Source organism: Rhagoletis pomonella, unplaced genomic scaffold, assembly GCF_013731165.1.
Source record: "Rhagoletis pomonella isolate Grant_MI unplaced genomic scaffold, Rhpom_1.0 Rhpom_scaffold_00005, whole genome shotgun sequence".
Lineage (NCBI taxonomy): Eukaryota > Metazoa > Arthropoda > Insecta > Diptera > Tephritidae > Rhagoletis > Rhagoletis pomonella.
This window is the reverse complement of record NW_023458559.1, coordinates 45643233-45665551: the sequence shown is the minus strand read 5'-3', so window position 1 is coordinate 45665551 and position 22319 is coordinate 45643233. Positions and strand designations below refer to the sequence as shown.

Here is a 22319-nt window from a genome sequence, read left to right as displayed (position 1 = left end):
AGGCGTGACGTCTCGTCGGAAAACAGAGTATCGTCCCTCCCTGCTGTGCTGGACACTATCGTGGACCTGTCGCCCGCGCCTAGTCAATGAAATATGTGGATCCTAGGAAATTACTATCGTTCCTACGTGAAGACTCCCCCCACGACACCAACCACTTCTTCACATGCCCACTCAATCCATCTCAACTGACACCCCTCTCCCTCTGGTCCGGTCATTCCTCGAAACATCAATTTTCCTGGGCCAACCGTTAGTTGAGCTTGAAGACAACGATTCAAGATCAATCCGACTGAGGCAGGGCCGCTACAACTACAACAGCAAGCTTGATTGGATAAACAAATCCTATCCTTTTCAATTTCAAACTGTCTGGGAAAGATAAATGACCGATACCTAAAGGGCAGATGAAGTCAGGAAATCGTACAAATACTCCTAAAATACGAAAATAGTCCAAATAACACCATCGTCCCCTTTTCGTTAACTGTCTTGTAGAGACTAGTTCAACAAAGTGAAACCATATTCTCTTTGAGAATAAGGCAAGTGGAGTTGAACGATTTCATCGCTGGCTGAAGGCGAAAATATTGTGTTCCAAAATACTTTAATTTGAAGATAGAAATGGTAAAGCTTTTCCAGAAAACTCCATTGAATAAGGGCCATAACACACGCCAATGTTGGTGCTGCATTTCTACTTTTACGAATACAATTTATTACAAACGCCCACCATTACTATATAAACAATAATGAGATTATTGTATATTTTTTATTGCATTTTCAATAACTACAATCAAATAAAAACTAATAATAACCGAATTTTTTTTGAGAGTACATTTTTAAGATTCATTTTTTTAATGTAATTAAAACTCATTTAATCAGCTCCAATTAACATTGAATTATGTATTAAAATCTATGAATTAAAATCGATGTTGCATTTGTGAATAATTGTTATTTATGTAATATGTATATGTACATACATATACACATACATTTGCAATAAAAAAATGCTTATCAAGTTATTTAATTAGCCAGTAGGGAGTCCAAGATTCGTACGTTAGAATTTGCCGTTTCTATTTTCTCTAATCCTCATTTTTCGCGTTGGCTGCTTCGTTTTCCTCCTTAAATACATCGTTAGCTTCTGTAAATCCACAAAACTTCCATTGCACTTTAGTTTCGTCATCCCCTCCATCTGCTGTCTGACATTCCATTTTGAAGAGATTCGTATAGGTTGTGAGTATTTGTTCTAAAGTTAGGACCTGTAGGTCTAGCGTTTTCATAGATTGTCGTAGGTATACACAAATTGACTCGGTGCTGACGCCAAAGGGATGCACTATTAAGTAGGCGGCGATTAGGGCAATAATTTGGGCTTCCACAAATGGCAGGCATTTAGGCTGCGTAATTAATAAATATAAGCAAAAGGTTATACTTTTTTTTTAGAAGGACAGGAAAAAATAGAGGCTTTATGTTTATGTAAAGGAATCTTTCCGAAAACAGATTATTTTTATATGAGAAGTTGGAATAGTATTAAACATAAGTTAGGGTAATTTTTTTTAAGAATAGTCTATGTACGGTAGGTATAGACTTTAATCGAATTTTCAAAAACAAGATACAAAAAAATTTTCATTCCTGTGAATTAATTTATTCAAATGTAATCGAAATTTTATCAGAATATTTTTTTGTTTGAAAATAACGGATAATATATGGTAATATGGATTGGAACAAGAGGGAATATAAAATGGGATTTTCTATTAGTGCTCGGTTTCGACTTTCTTAAACGAAATTTTCTTAACAAAAATATTAGGAAATGTTTCGAATTTGTCAGATAAGAAAAAGAAAGTGAAAGGACGATTTCGACGCTTTTTCGATGATTTTTTTTTTAATAATAAAACTATTGGGATATTTTTTAATAAAAATCTTGGGATCCTTTTTTAATTAGTGGGAATAAAAAATTTAATATTTTTAACGAATTTGTGTATCATAAAAATATTGGGAGTGTTTTTAACAAGTCAGAATACAAAATTTGATTTTCAATTAGTGTTTTGGTTAGTTAAAAACAAAAAAAAAAGAATTTGTAATATATATTTGTTTTCATTGGAATGTTTTTATAAAAATATGTATGAGGGATTTTCGAAATTAGTGGGAAAATTAATTAATTAACGTGCTACAAGTTAGTTTGAAGAAGGTGAAAAAGAAAGTAAAGAAAGGAATAAATTTTTTTCAAATATTTTTTTTTTCTAAGTGGGTTAGACAAGGACATTTTTTCAATGAATTTTTGAATAATACATACATACTTATTGGGAAATTTTTGGACTTAGTGGGAAAATCTTTGAACATGTAAGAATATAAAATAACACAAAATTTTAATATTTGTTTTCAAATGAATTTTTTTTATAAAAATATGTATGGGGAAATTTTTGATATTTTTAGTACATATTAGGATTTGTGTTACATAAAAGAGAACAAAAAGGACTTCGAAATTGGTTTAAAGACTTTTATTTAATAATATCGGGAAATTTATGGAATTGGTGGAAAAATAACATAGGGGTTTCTATATGAGTATAGTTTCTGGGTAATTGGATTTCGATATTTTTTTAGGATTCTATTAAAAAAAATATTAGGAAAATTCTCGCATTAGTTTAACTTTTTTTATAAAGTAGGAATTATTAGGAATTAAATTTTGGGTATTAGTATAAAAATAAAGAATGTCGACCCCTTCCTCAAAGAAAGTATATTTTAAATAAAAATACTGGGAAATTTTTCAATTTAACCAGAACTTAAAATTTAATTTTTTATCTGCTAACAACTGTTAGCTACATATAAAAAAAAACAATTGACAATTTTTTAGTTAATATTTTATAATATTCCCAATATTATATTTTTTTATATTTTTTTTTTATTGGTGGTGATACGAAAATCGAGACCAAAAATGCGAAATTTTTTTTGAGGAGATTATTTCCACACAAAATATATTTTAGTTTGTTTTTCAAAAAGTATCTGGAAAACAAAAATGGTATGTCAAAGGAATTTTGGAGGAAACATATTAGTAGAAAATATAATATTTCTCTTAAAACAGTTTTATTTCTTAGAAGCTTGGTGATAAGTATGAAATTTTTTGTTTTGAAAAAAAAAAAATATTTCGCAAAATAAAAGATGTATTGTATGTATGTATTAAGTAGTATTCGAATTTTGATCAGAGCATATCTTTTGTTTGAATTTATAAAAAAAAAATGATTGGGTAATTTAGAAAAAATAAAGGCAAAATTTAGAAGAATATATTCGTTTTGCTTATGAAACGATTCGACTAAGTTTCTATGAAACATCTGGAAAAATTAAACGAAATACATATATCCCGGGGAAAATTAAAAAAGGGATTCCAAATTTTTTTTTAAACGAGTTTTTTACCAAAATAACGTTATTCGAATTTGATTAAGTTGAAAACTGGAAAACATTTCGAAAGTGTTGTAAATTTTTTGAAAGGTTCTCCGATTTTTCAGTTTTTAAAAATTTCCAAAAATGGAATATCCAATTTTACCGATTTTACTGCCCGTTTCACCAGCAATTTAAGTGAAAAATGATTTTATCCCTTATGTCAGTTTTCGTATTAAATTAAAAAAAAAAAAAACATTTTTCAATTGCTTTCGTGGAACCACGATGACAAATTACTGTAATTACAAATCCGCACACTCAAATACCTCAATTTCTTTAGAATCCTCCATTAATTTTGTTTCTACTGGCACTGTGCTCTCTTTATCTTCACCAATTTCCAAATTATTTTTATCAACATCACTTTTAGGACATTGCTGCAGCTCTTCATTCTCCTCAATTTTATCCGCTTGAACGTTCTGCGTGCTATTACTTTTCAGCGCTTGCCTCTCATCTATGTCATTCCACTCGCTACCTCCGGCAGTTTTCTCATCCTCATCAGTTTCATGTATCTCCACAACATCATTCTGGTCTTCAATAATATTCACTTCATCATCAATATCGATCACTTGTATGTATTTTGGCTGCTGTTGCGTCGAATTTCTCGAACTTTTGTGCACACCATTTGCATTCTCGCGGCGCTCCACGTCGGTGTACTTTGACTTGTTTGACATTTCTTCATTTATTTCCACCTCTTCCACATCATCATCATCATCATCATCATCGTCTTCGTCATCAGCATCCGCTGCTTCGTTAGTTACTATTTCACTTGTTTCAGAGTTAACTGACGCTGTTTCTCGATCTCTGCGCTTGTTGGCAGTTTCTTTGATCCGAGTTTTTAACAGCAGCTGCTTTACGCCAGCCTCTTTGAGTTTACGCTCCAACTGAACGATTGTTTTGGTATCTTTTTGCTCGCGCATTTTCGTTTGCAACAGTTGTGTCTGCATATTGCGTATGGTTTCCTGCAGCACTTTGATCTGCTTATCACGATAATCATTATCGTATTTGATATCAGTGCGTACGTGTGACATTTCACTGCGTAAAGCTTCCAACTGACAGCGTAATGAGTCGTTCTCCTCCTGAAAAGGGAATACGAAGATCAGATAGTTGTATTTCGAAATTGAATTTATAGTAGAGGATTTTGCAGCTATCTACAAAGGCGCTAAAGTGCGGAGAGCTACACTCTTTCCTCCTCACCTTCAAACTCTCAGCATCGTAACGCGTACGCTTGGCGCTGCTACCCTGATAGTTGCGATCATCATCGGACATTTCCATTTCATCATCCTCAATTTGTACGGAGCGTAGTTCCTGTATTAGTAGCATCAGTAGGATAATTAGCAAACAGCTTATAACTAGCAAGTTAAAAATTTGTATTTTTTAAGTTCTAAAATGAAATTTAATTCGAAAAAATCCTAAACTTGGAATAGCAATTTTTTTCCGTTTAGTCATATGGTCTCAGAGCAGCTACGGCCTTCCAGCTGTTTTTTTTTGTACTTACCTCGGCATTTGAACTTTTTGAAAACGTTTTACGTTTAAAGAAAAAATTTTTAATATCGGTTTTACGTCTTAATTGGGTTGATATTTTAACTTAATCCTTTTTTTAATGTAATAAATATTAATTTTGCAGCGAGGAAGTAACAAATTACCAGTTACAATTTTTTATGACACCCAATTTTAAGCGAATAAACGAAAAGTAAATGTTTTTAATAAATACATACATATGTATACAGATGTATCTAATAAGTGAAGCATTAAACAATAGCAAGCGGTGATAAAGTAAATAAAAGACCATTGCACAGCTAGGTGCACTGTTAACGGCATTTACAAGAGTTTAAGAAACATTTAGGAGAACATGGAGTATTGAGGTTATCTACGAATTGAAATTGTTTAAGAGTCAAGATTTTTCTTTTTTTTTATACAATTAATTTAAAAAATTATTGCTAACAATTCTTATTGAATTAGCAAAAAAGATGTATAAACCAGTTCTTCAATAAAGTGATAGGAAAGAGAAAAATATACATATGTACATACATGTGTATGTCTGCTATTAAAATTTAAAAAAAATGCGGAAAAGCATGCAAGAGTGTATTTTTCTTTCAAAAGCCCAACCCATATCGTGTGGTCTCTTCAAATACTGTAGTTGTTTGTCGAATACCCAAACAATTTTTCGAGTAAAGGGGGATTTATCAGGTTGTGTGCGGTAATATTAGCCTGACGGTCGTGGGTAGTTTTAAGACCTAAGCAAAACAAAAACTTGGGAAAAACATAGGGCTTTGAAAACAATACCCACTGCAGGTATGGAAGCCCTACTCAATCGTACACACCTCTTCGTGTGGCAATACAATAGAAAGCAGCAACGCAAGCGCTCATGCTACATAGAAAAAATAAATTCAAACAAGGCAACCTTGCCGGACACCTTGAAATCTTAATAAGGACCTCAACAAGTAGGTAATATCCTGCACTGGTCGGTCAATCTGCGCTCATGCTAAGTAGTAAAAATCTAAACACAGAACGTTAGATAAAAATGTGCAAGCTAGGTTGTTTACAAGTTTTGGCAAGGGGAAGAAAACACACCTGTCAAAGCAGCTAAGACAGAGAGAATCTAAATGAAATGACAGGATTTGAACAGCCAATACCAGCAAAATTAAACAAATAGGCCTCTAAAACTGGCTAGACACATTCTTTTTTATGAACTTGCAAGATACATACACTTGGCCTTGCAAGAGTATCTAGATCTGCGAGTTTGCAGTTTAGTTTCAAAAAGTATCATTGCCGGACATAGTAACCGTTCTTGTACCTGCGGGAGAGAGGATGACTCAATGTCTTCTAGTAGCCCATGTAAAAAGTTATCGGTTAATACAAGCATCCTATATTGACAGATTTCTCCGATTGCCGCAATAGGAATGTTAGGAGTGGTTATCGACAATTTGAAAAGCTTGGCGAAGGAATCTCCCGCCGAATCAAAACGCAATTCTGTCGGTACCAATAACTTTGCAATCGCTAATGACATACATATTTAGGTAATGCAGGTATAAATCAAATTGATATAGGAAAAAAATGTTAATATTATAGCAAAATGCAACACTTAAAATTTGTTAGATATAGGAACTAAAACACAAATTAGTAAAATACAGTGAATAAAAACATAATTTAAGTATTAATACGGTGACACCAAGCAACAATATAAGTATATTTATAGCTGTGGAAGTACAGATACATATAATACTATATTTATTTAAAAGCACATATATACATACAAATATAAAATACATACAGATGTAAGTATAATGCAAAAGTAATGAAATTGTTTTCTTTTTAATTGCTTTTTTAAGCTTTAATTTGTACGTACCAATGCCAGCTTCTTCCATTGATCGATGTTTTTTCTTTGGGCTTTGGTGAAATGGTCCCAAACCTTCTTGTGACTAGCAGCACTGAACACTTTTTCAATCTGAGTGACTGAATATGCAATTATAATAATAACAATAATAAAGAGGGGAGAGGGTTGGTTGATTGCTTTGTTGTTTGGTAACTACATATGTTATGTATGCTTGTACGTGGACTATATACTTTGCTTTTGTATGTACTTTTTTCTATATTATTTTTTTAGTTTTTTTTTAATAATTCTGTAACTAAAAAAAATGTTAAGAAAAATAGATTTCTGCGATTTTTAATTAAAGCAATTTGTGTTATGAAAGTAGGTAAATGTATTTTTGGAAAAAAAAAACTTAAAATGATAAAGACGGAGTACATATACATAAGAAAGCTATATAGACGCACATATTTTTTCGCTATTTTTTATTTACTGCTTTTCGCTTTTGTTTACCAATAAACTTTGATCCGCTCTATTTAAGTTCCTTACTTCCTTGCACTTCAGGCAATTGTTGTTGGCTTAGCCTTAGTTTAATTCTGATTTACCTGTCGCAAGTACTTTTACATACCTTTTTGCGCTTTTTTGTTTCCTTTTTGGAAAACTATGAGTCCGAAATTAAAGTTGACTTTTTCACATACATACATATGTAAGTATGCTGTGTCGCCTAATGTCTTACAAAATTGCAAGGCAAAATTATTTTGAGAGAAATGGTAGAAAGGCATTGGGTTTCCGGCCAAGCAGTTATGAGTTACTCATTACAAATTTAGTTAATTGAATAATTCAAAAATATAAAGACAAACTTCAAATTTCTTATTCGCAATATCTGTCCTCGTCAGAGATGAAACTATGCATTTTTGATAAGTTAACTTTTGTTTTTGTTATCTTCTTGGCCTAATAACAATTAGTACTTGATGATTTTACTGAGCTATATTTTTGTAAAAAAAAACAACAAAATTGCTCCAAAAAATACGTTCTTCAGGCCCAAGGTGCCCTTACATAGAATATATTTAATTTATTTAGGCTTCATTGTGCTGAAAGTTTTTTCTTTCATTTTATATAGAAGCATACGTAAAAACTTTAATAAAAGCCAATTCAAAATAATTATGCCCTGTTGCAACTATACCGACCTTTTACAATTTTATATATTTACCAATGTCATTATTTTTGGTGGAATTAAAGATAAATACTGAGTTGTAACGAAATCGTGTTGAAGCAAAACCTATTAACAGGCAGAAACCCTGCTAAAAGCCGTTTAGTTTTAGTGCTAAGCAATATAATGCTATGCAGTCGAAGTTTCGCAAGTTTCATAAATTTGTAACTAATGCACTTACTGTTTCCTTGCAAAACCACGCGCACAACCCTAATACGCGCGGCGCTAAACAAAACTACAGCGCGTTTCAAGACCAAACACATCTTTCAAAACTACATCAAAGCTCAAAAATATATACCAACAGTAAACATTACTTACATTGTGCGGACATGATCAGCATTTGTTTGCGATAACTCTCACGAGCTTTGCGTAAATCATCCTCTAACTGCTGTTTATCTGTATGCAAACGGCGTACATGTGCGTGTGTGCTTTGTATCATTGAATAAAACATATTTGCATTGTGTTTTTTACAATCACCACGCTCCAACCAAACGGCAATCGTCTGTACGGCCTTTACAAAAGTGTCACCACTACGCAGATGCTCGGCGACTAGCGATGCTTCGTGGTCATTATAATGTGGTATGGGTGGTGGTGATTGAGAACGTAGGCGGTCAGTGGATAGACGTTCACGATGGCGTTGCTCACGCTGCAATTGCCGTTGTTTACATTCGAAATCATACAGATCATCGCGCGCTTGTGCATAATCAACATGGAGGCGGCCAAAGTTTGCGGGTTCACTTGTGTTAGAAATGCGTACGCGGTAGCCAGAAAGGTAGATGGCACGATCAACAGATGCCTCGTGGCGATAACGTATGTGACAGAAGTTTTTCTTGGATGCACGCAGTGTGGTTATTTCACCACAAGATTCGAATATTTCGCGTATGAGCTCCTCAGTGGAGTTTTCCGGTAGGCCGCCTACAAAGACTGTACGGCAACCTGGCGGCCGCTCTCGTGTGGTTGGAGGCGGTGCACTCGGGTTGGGTGGAAAGAGTATGCAGTTTTTAGTTTTAATCACTTCTTTCATGCCACAAACTAAATCGGTAAAATAATACGTTAAATTTAAATGGTATAAAAACCCATACAAGAAAAAGAATAAGCAGGTAAGCCTTACCAGCACCTGTGGCGCCAACTGCTGGTAACTGCCCATTTACACCGCCTTCGGCATTTGGTAACGCTGCGCCAAAGTTTGCATTATAAGTTTGTTGCATTTGCTGCATTGCTGCTAGCATAGTCGTCGGATCCATGAACATTTGATTGGCGGCTAGTGCAGCTGCTGCTGAAGTGGAAGCCGCATTAGTTGGCGCGGAAGTTTGATAAAACATGTAGGGTGTGGCATTGATGCCGCTACCGTGTGCCATATTTGGGGGCATAAATCCATTCATAAACATATTAGGCATTCCCATTGCCAATTTATCTGCAGTCATATTTACATCAGTCACCGGGGGCATAGAAGTATTAGCATTTTGTTTAGTAACAGTGCTGACGTGCTCAGTCTCCGATTCATTTTCAATATCCATTGGCGCTGTACCCCGATTCGGTTTTATTCTTGTCGGTGATTTCAAACGGAATCGTGGAGCTGGTGGCGGCTCGGGAGTGCGCTGACGGTCATTTGAATTGCTGGCTGTGTTAGCACCGCCAGCCGTTGTAGCGGGTGTGGTTGTCGCGGCATTTACGGCGCCAACCGCTGTAGATATTGCTGCAGCAAGTTGATTGATGAAATTTTGATTGTTATTAACGCTATTGCCATTGCCGGCAATGGAACCAAGTAGGGGTACTGCAAGAGAAAACAAATAAATGTTTACGAAAGTTATCAAAATATAGGGAGCGTTAACAGCAGATGGGCAAAAGAAATCCGAAATGGAATTGCTGGAAAATCGAAACAAATTGAACGGAAGTAACAGAAAGAACAGGGAAGAATAAAACATGATACAAAGCGGAGGAAATAAATTCTATGAATTGCAATACACATACACAAATAAATTTTCACTTGAAAAAAGCACATAAATTAATGCGGAAGTTGTAATTAATCGTTTTTATTCCTCAATAAAGGCTTATAAAATGGATGAAAGTAGGAGGACTAGGTACTATGCGCATTGGAAAAGCGAATTTAGCCGGTTACGAAATAACTTACGCATGTTCTGCAAGTTCCCGTAGTTAGACTCCATTAAATTTGTAGATGCTTAGTAATTTGCTGCATCGAAGGCTTTTTAAGCATTTGAAATCAATTTTTTCTCTGGTAAATTAGAATTTAATTGCAGGAATTACACGCACTTCACTTTTCTAGACCAGCAAAACCATTCATGGCGTTATCGACATATCGAATATTTGATATGACACTATTGAAACTATCGAATGATTCAATTTGTAATGCATGAACGAAAGACACAAGACACGCCTTCCCGAAAGAAAGAAAAAAGTTATTTTCTAGCTGTTGAAATCTCGACGCCATCTTTGTTGTAAGAAGTAAACAACGAAGAGAACAAAAAAAACCGCGTAATTGTTGAACGCATGAATAATCATTTTTATTATACAAATTCTTCTATAAATCATGTCCCTGTGTTAAAGTATTCTTCACCTTATGAGTGCACACGTTGTCACAAGCGAAAATTAAGAAAATTGCAGTAAAAAGCCACCACCAAATTGTAAACAACGAACGAATGTAAACAAACGGCTAATGTCAAAGTCGCCCAACTTTTTTCCTAAATGCGATTATAACGGGCTACTAAGAAGAAGGCGTGATCTTGTATTTTTGGTTCATGGTGTAATGAACTGAAGGTGGCGCATTCCCGAAACCGCTACTTTGGTTTCGCCGACTTTGACGTTTATGGCAATACGTAAACAAACTTTTTGTTTAGAAACAAGTGCAAACCAAGAATGATAGAATACAAGATTGCGCCGTACTGGGCGTTGACATTTGTGTACCACATGTAAAGTTTATTTACAAGTTACCACAACTGTCAAAATCGGCAAAACCAAAGTAGCGGTACCACTGACGGCGCCACCTTTGTTCGCTGCACCGTGCCCATTATCGATAACGGCTCAGAAGTGTTGCCACAAAATTATTACCAGATTCCTCAAAAACAAATGAAAGATCTTCAAAATCCGAACAAATTACTCAAAATTCTCTTATTACAGATATGAGATTGTGTACTGCAAAGGAGATATCCAAAAATTGAGAACGCCATTTTTAAGATATGGATTAGTTTAACATGACTACACCACTTACTAAATTTTTACCAAATTATCGAAAAAATTGCAGTCAATATCTCAATTATCTACCTACGGCGAACTTCCCTATCGCTCTGTCAAAATCGGTTTTTTCTAATCGCGGTACGCTTTATACAAATTCCAGTGGGAAAACGTAATGTTGGGGAGTACAAAAAGTAATGGATGTCCCCTATAACCTATACATGAAAATATGGCAGAATTTCTCTACAGCGTTGTCATACAAAAGTTATGTGTCACAGGACGCTTTACGAAATTACAAATAGATATTAATAGAATTTTTAAATAAAAAAAAATTAATAAATAAATATTAAAAACGTCCGTACCATAGGAATGAAGCAAAATCATGGGCGACTCTCAACTTTTGCGCGCTTTGGCAATCAGCTATTTACATGTATCTTTTCCAATTAAATGTGAACAAGACAAAGTTTATGGTCATATCTAGAGCAGCTAAAGCCTGGTTTTCATTAGGTCATATTTGACGTCAATTGCTCCCAAATAATCAAAACGGGTTGTCATCCGGTGTCATTTGCGTTTGTGGTCAAATATCACCACGCACGGTCAGCCAACAGCCAAGTGAAAACGATCCTTTCCGTTAGCTCCGATAACTACAGCTTAAAAATTAAAGATGAAGTAATTGAGAAAATAAGAATCATTAAATATTTAGGTATATATATCGATTAAAAGTTAATATTTGAGGAACATATTGACTATACAGTAGCAAAAATTACGAAAAAACATATATGTAATACTCCTATATTGGCAGTAAGAGCTAGTACCGTCCGAAAACACTACAGTACAGATATATCAATAAACACGTACGAAAGAAAAGGAACACATACGTTTATAAATAAACATGTACACCACACATATACAAAAACGGCACTCAAGTACACAATGCATTGACAAAAACGGTACTAGACTGTCTCGCTTTGATTTCGGAATGCTTACACATTGAGAAGTTAGCTTACTGCCAATATAGAAGTATTACATATATGCGAAAAAATTGGTTTCATGAAAAGGTCATGTAAGTACTTAGGGAGGAGGTATAAAAGCTTAAACAGACGGCAGCGTTGATCCGGATTAACTCGGACTTAATCCGAATCAACTGCAGTTAATTCCCGAGTTGATTCGGATCAACGCTGCCGTCTGTTTATGCATTAAGATCCTGGTCTACAGATCCATCGTTGAACTACATTTCGTATACTGCCTAACAATATTTTTTATAGCAAGCGACACAAAAATCGATAAGCTTCAAAAAATGCAAAATAAGGCTGTACGAATTATCTTAAACAAGCGGTATGACACACCCATACAGAAAATAATCGCAGAATTAAACTGTATGAGCGTGAAACAGCAAATTTTTTAACACGCTGTGAAATTAGTGTTTAACATAAAACAAGATAGACTTCCAGATTATCTGAGTGATGTCCTACGATATAGTAGTGAAACCCATTCATATTTACTCAGGGCAAATAATAGCTTCAGGCTGCCGCGGTATAAAACGGAAATAGATAAGAAGAATGGCCCGTAGTCATAGTCAAAATAAAGTCGACTTTAAAGTTAGTTGCAGCTTTTTTGACAGATATCCCATTGAAAATTATGTCAAAAAGCTGCAACTAACTTTAAAGTCGACTTTATTTTGACTATGACTACGGGCCAATATCTGTTAGAGTGGACTAAAATGTTACAATGAGCTTCCGGCTCAAATAAAAAATTGTGAAAACATTGGTACCTTGAAAAGGCTACTACTTGATTATTGCAGAACATTGGCTATTAAGCCTGCTATACAGTTCAATGCGAGCTTTTTATTTTGACTAATATCTTCGTTATTACTTAACTTTTTGCAATAGATGATACATCAAAAGATAGGGAACTAAAATATCTTTCAGAATTAAACTAATTAAAATGCATAATATGCCTCATTGCAAGCTCACACTCAACTGTGTGCGTACGCAAAGCATTCGCATATGAACGACAAGTTTTGACAGATGTGAATTGTATAGCAAGCTTTAGATAGAAAGGTCCTGCATGGTAACTAGACCTTCCCATCCGTACTAGCAGGGTGACTCTGGATCTCGTCCATTCAAAACGCCCATAATGTATGAAATGGAAAGGTCGGCATGGAAACTAGACCTTCCCATACGGACTAGCAGGGTGACTCTGGATCTCGTCCATTCAAAACGCCCATAATGTATGAAATGGAAAGGTCGGCATGGAAACTGGTCCTCTCCTTCCGATAAAATAGCGCGTCAATGGATCTCGTCCATTCAGATCGCCTGTCGGTAGATTAGTCTATAAGATTAATAAATATTATTATATTGTTATCTATTTAACACAGATCAAATATGGAGAAGAAGGAGAACGGAGAAGCTGTTTCTGGTAGCATACTTACTTGATTCACGCTCTGTTGTCAAAGTTCAAACTGTCAAGCCTGGCCAGGAAAGTCGTATGTAACCGGCCCTTAAGAAAACAGCTGTTTAATTCTGCGCGCCATCTTCTGGTTAACCATTGCAATACAAAAATAAAAATTGTCAATACAAAAACAAAATATACAACAAACAAAAAGGGTGAATCATCTGCAATTTTGGTTTTTGACGTTCGAGAAAGTTTCTGGATTGCGTTTGTAAGAGGCTGCGAAAATTTATTAAATAAAAGCAAAAAAGCAAAAATTAAGTGTATTAACATTTAAAAATGTCTGTAAATACAGCACACGCCAGTAATGGCGTTCTGATTCATGCAGGAGAGTAGTAAGTACAATATTAATCCGGATAATTAGATTTATCTTCTAATCAGGGGGTGAGCTATTTGTTTTGGCTAAACTGCCACATGAATAGAATTATATATGCTAAGGAATGAGGTCATTAATTAAAGAGAATAGAGCTTTAGGCTAAACAAAAATTGATTTTGAGACAGCTTACTTTAAAAGGACTTTATGAGCGTATTAATAACGCCTAAAAACCTATGGATTAGTTATGACGTGTTCAATTGATTAGCTATCTGGTTTGTTTGCTTATAACTAAAATCTGCAAGTCTTTAATATTTTTTCTTATCTTTGCCCACAGCATATTGCTGCACAGCGATGGGGTTACTATGGATTTCTCGGGCCAGGACAACCCAGTTTTTAAAGGCTCAAAACAGGGTCGTATTTACTTGACTTCTCATCGGCTCATTTTCAACAATAAGAAGCCGGCAGATGACTTGCAATCCTTTAGCGCACCATTCATCGCCTTATCAGATGTAAATTATTTACAAATTACTTTGTATAAATAATTTCAGAACTATTGTATAATTAATAATACTTATTTTCCTTAGGTTGAATTGGAGCAACCAGTATTCGGCGCCAATTACATCAAGGGTAAGGTACGCGCCCAGCCAAATGGCAATTTCATTGGCGAAGTCAAGTTTAAGCTACACTTCAAATCTGGTGGCGCCATTGAGTATGGCCAAGCATTGCTGCGCGCTGCAAGCACAGCACAAAGCAATTACCATCGTGGAGGCGCTTACAATGATGATCCACCACCATACACACCGTCGGGTGCCTGGCATGAGGCGCCACCTCCGGCCTATCAACCCCCACCAGGCTACTACGGATGGTTGCCTACACATGAGGCATTTAGTGGCCCAGCACCGAATACGGTGTTCGTAAGCGATAATCCACCACCATATCCAGGCATTGGTGGACGTAAGTATTTACATACAATCATGTCTATATATGGGATATAATTTGCTATATGGAGCTCGTTTAAAATTTCTCGGCTTTTGTTGATTTCGTGTTCAAGAAGCTTTTATTTATGCCAGACGTTGTATATATTCATATATACTGTGTTCTAAGGGCTACAATTTTAAGGACATATCATGTTGTCATGTTAAGTCAAAGCACTTTAATTACATTTTTTCGTTTATTTGCCTCTTATGTTTTCCATTTATCCCGTGTGTATTTGCACACTTAGCACCAGCTTACACCCCGCAACAGTATCCCCAACCCGGCTATAACCCACAAGCAGGTTACACACAACCACAAGCTGGTTATAATCCACAGCATCCACAATCTGGTTATAATCCACAACAACCACAAGCTGGTTATAATCCACAACAACCACAAGCTGGTTATAATCCACAGCAACCACATGCCGGTTACAATCCACAACAACCACAAACTGGTTATAATCCACAACCACCGCAAGGTGCCGGCAATCCACAACCACAATATGGCAATAATGATGATACCTCTTGGATGGGTTTTTCAGCTCCACCTACTGATCAGTCACAACAACAGCCACAACCTGACAACCAGCCACCCCCTTATGGTGGTACGGGCTATGGCCAACAAGGCGGTTATCAACCCGGTGCACCCGGTGGCTACAACCCGGCATATAATCCGGCATACAATCCAGGCTATCAACATGGTGGTTATCCACCACCAGGCGGTGCACCAGGCGGTGCACCAGGCGGAGCTGCGGCCGGGGCTATGGGCTTCGGCATGCCGCCAGCAAGTAAGTTGAATACATTTGTGTAAAATTTTCATAGCACCATTTATTACACAATTTTATGTACTGAAATTTCAAATATAAGATTATTATTTTGTATATTTGGAACCTTAACACCTTAAAAAAACCGTTAACCAAATAACTTTAGTATCTGAAATTCCATTTTTTATAACACCTGCACATTACACACACATTTGTTTGACTTAAACCCTCTATTAACCCCTGTTCAACTATTTCGACTTTCAAAATATTTATTATTTCTTTACTTTAAACAATTTCGCCTGCAGTGTTTTGAAAATCGTATCTCAAAGATAACCAACAGCCAATACAGCATATAAGTGACCAACACAAATAAGAATTCGATCCAAATTCCAACCTCTAAGGCAGGTATTATCTCTCCAGAATTATTGTGTTTTTGATGTTCCTTATATTGGGCTTTAAAAGTTTGCGCAAAAGACAAGAAAATACATACTTAAGCCGAGAAATTACCAACGCCCTTCTTACACGCTTGCGAATTCCATTGTTTTTTGAGTATGTGTGTATTTTACAAAACTTGTTTTTTTTTTCTTTATCATTCTGCAGGTAATACTACGTATTATTACTACCCGTACTATACCCCAACACCTTGTGTTAATTTTGCTTTTATACCAATACCAATTATTTTTCCATAAATGTTTATTGAATAATTGCATATCTTAGCCGCAAGCAAGAAAATTTCTTTACTACAAAAATCTATGCACATCTTTATAAGTGTAAGCATTTTCTGCATTTAAATACCTTTGATTTATTGCGTTTAATAAATTGCGCTAATTGTTCTTTTTTAAGTTTCACATTGTGTAAAACCAATATACCAAAATATTTGCATACATATTTGCAGATTCGAAAGAAGCCGAGGCAATGGCTAGCGCCCAAAATACAACCTACAACCAATATTCTAACAACGCTGCCCCCAGTGACTTGCCACCAGCGTATGATGTAAGTGTTGCAATGTTAGTTTTTAGCTATTAATTTATAATTTTCTTAATATACACATTATTTTCAGGCTCTACCACGCAATTATAATAGCGCGAACAAGAAGCAGCAATAAATTTAACTATAAACTTGCTCACAAAAATTACCAAACGTCTACTCTACAAAGACCACACAAAATTAAAGTCACAATTTGCAAAGCATAGATAAAAAGTGTGTATTTTGTGGTTTGCTGGCTGACATTGTTGCTTTGGGCTATTTATGTATGTGCTTTATTCATTCCGCTTGACTTTGGTGTAACAAAAATTCTACATATGTATACACAAATAAACACTATAATATGAAAAAAAATGTATATGTATTCTACAAAAATATTATAATCCAAATTAGGGCTGTGCGATTAATTGATTATTCAAAATTTTAATTAATCATAAAGTAAATAACTCAATTATTCGATTAATCGGAAATTATGATTACTCAAAAGTTCAGTTACTCGAGTAATCAAGATTTTGATTAACCAAAAACAAAAATATTTGAGTAATTTGCTTTATGATTAATCAACATTATGAATAAAATGAGTAATCAACATTTCAAAGTACTCTTTACATACATACATATAAAGCAGTTGAAGTTCCTTGATACTTTGAAAAATCGTATCTGTTTTCAAAAATTAAAATGAAATACATACATACATACATATTTTTTTCATATACAGAATATAAAAAAGAAAATAAGCATTTTCCAAAGCAACCTCTTTTAACGAGCAAAATTAATTTTTTTTGAGTAATCATATTTCAAGTAACTCGATTAAACATCGTTTTGAGTAATCAAAATCTTGATTACTCGAGTAATTGATTAACCGAATAACTGATTAACCAACTTGCTCGAGTAATCGAATAATCGCACAGCCCTAATCCAAATATATGTACATATAAAATTCTTATACATATACACACATTTATACCAAATACTTATACATGCGTTCTAGTTACATATTTAGTAAAAGGGTTTTGATTATAAAAAGTAGTAAAATTAGTAGATTACTTTTGTCACCTGATGTTAGTAAACATTCTGAGCTGATGTATTAACAAACCTAAAAATATGATCAAATCTCAATTTTCGTATCGACTTTGCAAATTGTAAAATTTATTGTACGAAATATGAAATTACTTTCAGTATTTCCTTATAATCGATTCTTTATATGCACTGAACACTTTTCTTGTCTTTATATCGATCCGTTTTTGTTTGAAACTGTTTAAATTTTTTTTACTGTTATTAGTTGTTTTCTTATTATAACTATGTATACAAATTTGAATAAAACTTAACTGAAAAAAAAACTGTTATATGCATGTGTTCATTTAAAAAATAAACTTCAGTTATGCAGCTGAAGTCACATCGGTCGTTTCACAAATTTAAACTTTTACATACGTTTTTTAACCCCTACAGGACCATACTCATGCTTGTAATTTTAGTGTTACGTCGATGACTGTTCGCTCTTGGCAACGGCAATTTTAAAAATTAAATGAAATTAAAATATTGATATTTTTATTTTTAGAACACAACATGTATTAAAAAGTTTAAAAAATAAGTTCTTAATGAATGAAATTAAAAAAAAAAAATATTTTGAAAATAATATCTACAAGCTAAAAGAAACAAAATATATAAATAGCACAAGTTCCTAAAAATGAAATTATATTTAAAAACACATTTTCTCTTAAAACAATTAAAAGAGAAAAAACTTAAATTAGAAAAAGATGATAAACAGGCAGGTTCTGCGATTCACTTCCAAGTGAATTTAAACCCCTACCAATTTGAATTCAAAGAAAATTTTATTGAAATTCACTCGGAAGTAAATTGTAGAACCTGCCCGAAAATAAGTTTCTAAAAATTAGATTAAAAAGAAAAATGTTCCTTTTTAAAACGATAAAATAATAAGATCAAACTAAAAAAATAAATATCCAAAAAACGTCTCTAAAAATTAATTGAAATTAAAAAAATATACATATATCGCACGTTTAATAATGTAGAGACATAACTCAAAATTTACATTTTTGGAGATCTTATCATACAATTAATAAGCTTGATAAGTAGAACATGTTCAGGCTAACAGATGGCTAAACTTCCCAAACATCGCAAAGATATGGGTATTTTCAACTGTCTTTTTGTATACCAACTGTATGAGTTGATCAAACTTTGATTGCGTTTTCCCACCAAATTTAAATTTTGAAATACTTCTGTATATTATTAAACGTGCGATATGTATATGGGGCGTTCCATTACCAAAATGGACGGGGTTTCACACTTCATGTGCTTGATTTGTTTCAAATTTTTAGGGTTGATGGATAAACATAAATAATAAATAAATATGAAATTTGAGTTTGATTAATACATTTTCAAAAACTTTACAGCACAAAAACAAAAACAAATCGATTTAATAGTTTTCCAAATATCTGGAGAACGGGGCGAAAAAAAAATTTGAAAAAATCACACTCACATCAAAATTCTCTATGAATAGAAATATGTATGTATTTTTTAATTTTTTTTCTTGAAAAATTTTTCACATACGTATTTTTTGATAAAAAAAAAAGTTTTTGAAAATATGCCATCTCAACAAAAAAAAATTGAAAAAGATCACAATGGTAGCTCTGAGTATTGCGCAATATTTAAGTATAGTATTACGGGGTGCACTCTACAATAATTTGAGTTAACTTCGATGAGTGCACCCCGTAATACTATACTTAAATATTGCGCAATACTCAGAGCTACCATTGTGATTTTTTTCAAATTTTTTTTTTGTTGAGATGGCATATTTTCAGAAACTTTTTTTAATCAAAAAATGTGTATGTGAAAAATTTTTCAAGAAAAAATATTAAAAAAATACATACATATTTCTTTTCATAGAGAATTTTGATGTGAATATATTACAAATTTACCAATTTTCTAAGGTTTTTTTTTGTATTTTTTTGAGTATGTATATAGTTTAATAAAGTGCAAGTTTTAAGCTACTGGAAAATTGCGTTGATTTTTAATATTTCTTATGCTGACGGCTTTTTGCACTTTTTTCTTATGAAAGAAAATGCGTAGAATCCATCGTAGCTTCGATTTTCGTGAAATCTACGAATGTGCTATCACAGAATCCGAATGGCTACGAACGTAAATTAGAAATTCGTAGAGAGCCTTCATTGAATCCGTTCGTAATGAAGATTTGTACAGATACTCTACGACGAGATTATGCTGTCGGAACAAAATTTAAAATCACTCAATCTTAAAAATAGTGGAAGAAAGCTGCATTATTTTTAATATTAAATGTTTATTATACTCCAAATTTGTTATAGTTTGATATAATTCCATATATTTGTGTAAACGTAGACGTAAAATACCAATGCTATACATACTTACATATGTACATACACGCATTCATCTGCTAGACGCTATTTAATGAATTAATATTTTGTATGAATCGAGGAAATAATAGTTTAGCAACAATTTATTAGGAAATAAACTTAATTACTTTAATATCATAAAAATTTATTTAAAAAAAGTTTTTTCTATTTAAAATAATAAAATCTAAGCTAAAAATAAACTAAAAAAAATATTTATTAAAAAAATAAACAAAAATAAATAAAAAAAGAAAAAAACCTCCACCGCCCCACGACTCGGACTCGAACTCGGGTCTCTCAATTGGCAGTCCAGTGCTTTGCACACTCGGCCATTGCGCCTGATTGGGCAGCGCGAGCAAAATGACATACATAAATGTCTGTTGTTTCCTTTGCACTAACTGATTTCGAATCAGCATTCGAAGCTGGCAACGATATTTTCGAGTTCACTCGGATTCAGTGATAGCAATTTTTTCGTATTCGTAGCAGGTATTTGAATTCGTAGATTTTCTACGATGGATTCCGTGATAGCCCTGAATGTAAAAAATATTTCACCAGCCAACAAAATCATCGTAAACGAGTTCGTAAATGGATATTTTATCGAAGAAAAACAGTATAAAATGTCGTTTATGATAGCCGTTTACGATTCGTTTTCGAGTAGGTACTTTTTATCTTAAAATTGTGGAGCACCTACGAACAGTCGTAAACGGATCGAAAAAGCATTCGCATGCGAATATTATATATTATAAAATATTGTGTTTCAAGACAAATTTCCAACACAATGAAAACTTTTTCTTGTGCTGACAAGTTACTACAAGCCTCTTTCTATACAACTTTTTTGTTTTATCGTTTACAAGCCATTCTCCAACTTTTTTCCGATCGAGAATCCCTCGTAAAACATAATGTTCGTAAAATGTACTTGCCTACTGTCTTACAGAAGACTTTCAACTATCTTAGCCAGAATTGTCCTGTAACAAATCTCAATGAGAAGATAAACGGCGCCTTCATTTCGGGCCTTACATAGTACGTTTCATAGCCGTTTTTCGCATTTCATGAGAGAAACAAGGTGTGCAAAAGACACTACCAGGCAGCGCTAGGAGGTATGGAAAATAAGGAAACCTTGCTCTGTGGCTGGTGAACTGCATAAGGACAGTGTGGATGGAAAGTATTATCATACTTATCCTCTTATAAGATAAGGCAACTGAGGATAGATTGGATGTCTTAACTATTTCGCGATGCTAAGAAATCTATCTTGTATCTATTTTTAGTTAGTTTAGCTCAAAAATGTGCCAGCCGCTCAACAAAACAAGAAATAAATTTCTCTCTTGAGAACAATGACGTTGTCCTATAAACGGGCGAGACCTACAGATCAATCCGGTTTTTGTGATAAGCCTTTTATTGATAAAATTGCACGTTTTATGTTCACCTGCCGAGGAAAGCTCTCTCTTTAGAACCTTGACAGCAAAATCAGGTTTGTAGGCTAATCTGTCGAGGAAAGGTCTGCCTTGGTTACCGAGATTACAGAATTAGATTTGGAAGCTTGGCCTTATCTGCTGAGGGGAGTTACTTTTTGAGAACGCCGACGTTGTCTCACAAAGCAAGGGTCTATAGTCTAATGACTTAACTGAAAAATTGCTATTTTGTAATGACAGAAGTAGACTTAAAGATATTGCTTTACCGGCCGAGGGGGAAAAATTGTCTATAATTTTATCCCGACAGCCGTAGTAGAGTTGAGTGAGAGACGGGTTTAATACCGAGTGCTTGAAACAATTTGGCTGTCGCTGATTTCTACAGTAGCCGGTAGCCGCATAGTAGTCACATAGGATATGATTAGCCTAGGATGTGCTTTGTGTCCTACTGGTGTTCGCCCTACTACGTTTAGCTGACTGAATTGGGTATCGTAAGCTCTCCTATTTTGAACGGATTCGACGTCACATCTCTGTAGCTCAAAGGCCAATACTGAGACGCGATAGTGAATAGGGGCAGATGTCCTCAGTTGCTGAGTATATAAAAGGGCAATTCTGGCTAAGATAGTAAAAAGGCTTTCGTAAGACAAATGAAAAACCGAGAAATTTTCGTTACTCTAGAACTGTGGTGGGCAGCGTCTTGCCCGCGGACAAAGCTCTTTTCAAGCGTTCTATACATTTTACATAGGCGCGTGCAGAGTAAAAGCTCTCTCCGCCATTGCAGCTCCAGAAAAAAGTCTTAAATTAGCTTTCTCATTCACCACTCGCTCTTTTGCCAGAATATAATTTTGCTTGCGTCGGTCCAACAGTCGCAATAGCCGAGTGTGCCAATCGAGAGACGCACGGTAGAGTCTTCGGTGA

The 22319-nt window shown here is 34.4% G+C and overlaps 2 protein-coding genes across 4 annotated transcripts; one reads left to right on the top strand and one right to left on the bottom strand.

The window, feature by feature from the left end:
* Positions 1–801: 801 nt before the first annotated feature.
* LOC118739054 (ecto-NOX disulfide-thiol exchanger 2-like) lies at positions 802–10279 on the bottom strand. Its single transcript, XM_036470169.1, has 7 exons — positions 10063–10279; positions 9043–9705; positions 8250–8963; positions 6761–6867; positions 4609–4719; positions 3681–4490; positions 802–1379 (listed from the first exon to the last, which is right to left on the bottom strand). Exons 1-7 carry the CDS (start codon positions 10094–10096, stop codon positions 1068–1070), a joined length of 2751 nt encoding a protein of 916 aa, XP_036326062.1. The 5' UTR covers positions 10097–10279; the 3' UTR covers positions 802–1067.
* Positions 10280–13549: 3270 nt separating this feature from the next.
* Positions 13550–16921, top strand: LOC118739053 (WW domain-binding protein 2-like). Of its 3 annotated transcripts, XM_036470167.1 has the most exons (6): positions 13569–13906; positions 14222–14396; positions 14472–14841; positions 15110–15652; positions 16524–16621; positions 16689–16921. In XM_036470167.1, the coding sequence occupies exons 1-6, from the start codon at positions 13851–13853 to the stop codon at positions 16731–16733; spliced, it is 1287 nt and encodes a 428-aa protein (XP_036326060.1). In that variant the 5' UTR covers positions 13569–13850; the 3' UTR covers positions 16734–16921. The 3 variants fall into 3 exon arrangements, 2 of the variants coding, with proteins under 2 accessions (XP_036326061.1, XP_036326060.1); XR_004992969.1 differs by lacking the exons at positions 15110–15652; positions 16689–16921 and adding an exon at positions 16229–16398 and having other exon boundaries at positions 13550–13906; positions 16524–16616; XM_036470168.1 differs by lacking the exons at positions 16524–16621; positions 16689–16921 and adding an exon at positions 15934–16029 and having other exon boundaries at positions 13565–13906.
* Positions 16922–22319: the final 5398 nt, after the last annotated feature.

Bases quoted from the DNA above. Each gene is read 5' to 3' on its own strand.
- LOC118739054 (XM_036470169.1), bottom strand. From the start codon at position 10,096: ATGGAGTCTAACTACGGGAACTTGCAGAACATGC. The intron at 9,706-10,062 runs GTAAGTTATTTC...TTTCTCTTGCAG, and splicing joins CGGGAACTTGCAGAACATGC to TACCCCTACTTGGTTCCATT. The intron at 1,380-3,680 runs GTATTTGAGTGT...TTAATTACGCAG, and splicing joins AGGATTCTAAAGAAATTGAG to CCTAAATGCCTGCCATTTGT.
- LOC118739053 (XM_036470167.1), top strand. From the start codon at position 13,851: ATGTCTGTAAATACAGCACACGCCAGTAATGGCGTTCTGATTCATGCA. The intron at 13,907-14,221 runs GTAAGTACAATA...CTTTGCCCACAG, and splicing joins CTGATTCATGCAGGAGAGTA to CATATTGCTGCACAGCGATG. The intron at 16,622-16,688 runs GTAAGTGTTGCA...CATTATTTTCAG, and splicing joins ACTTGCCACCAGCGTATGAT to GCTCTACCACGCAATTATAA.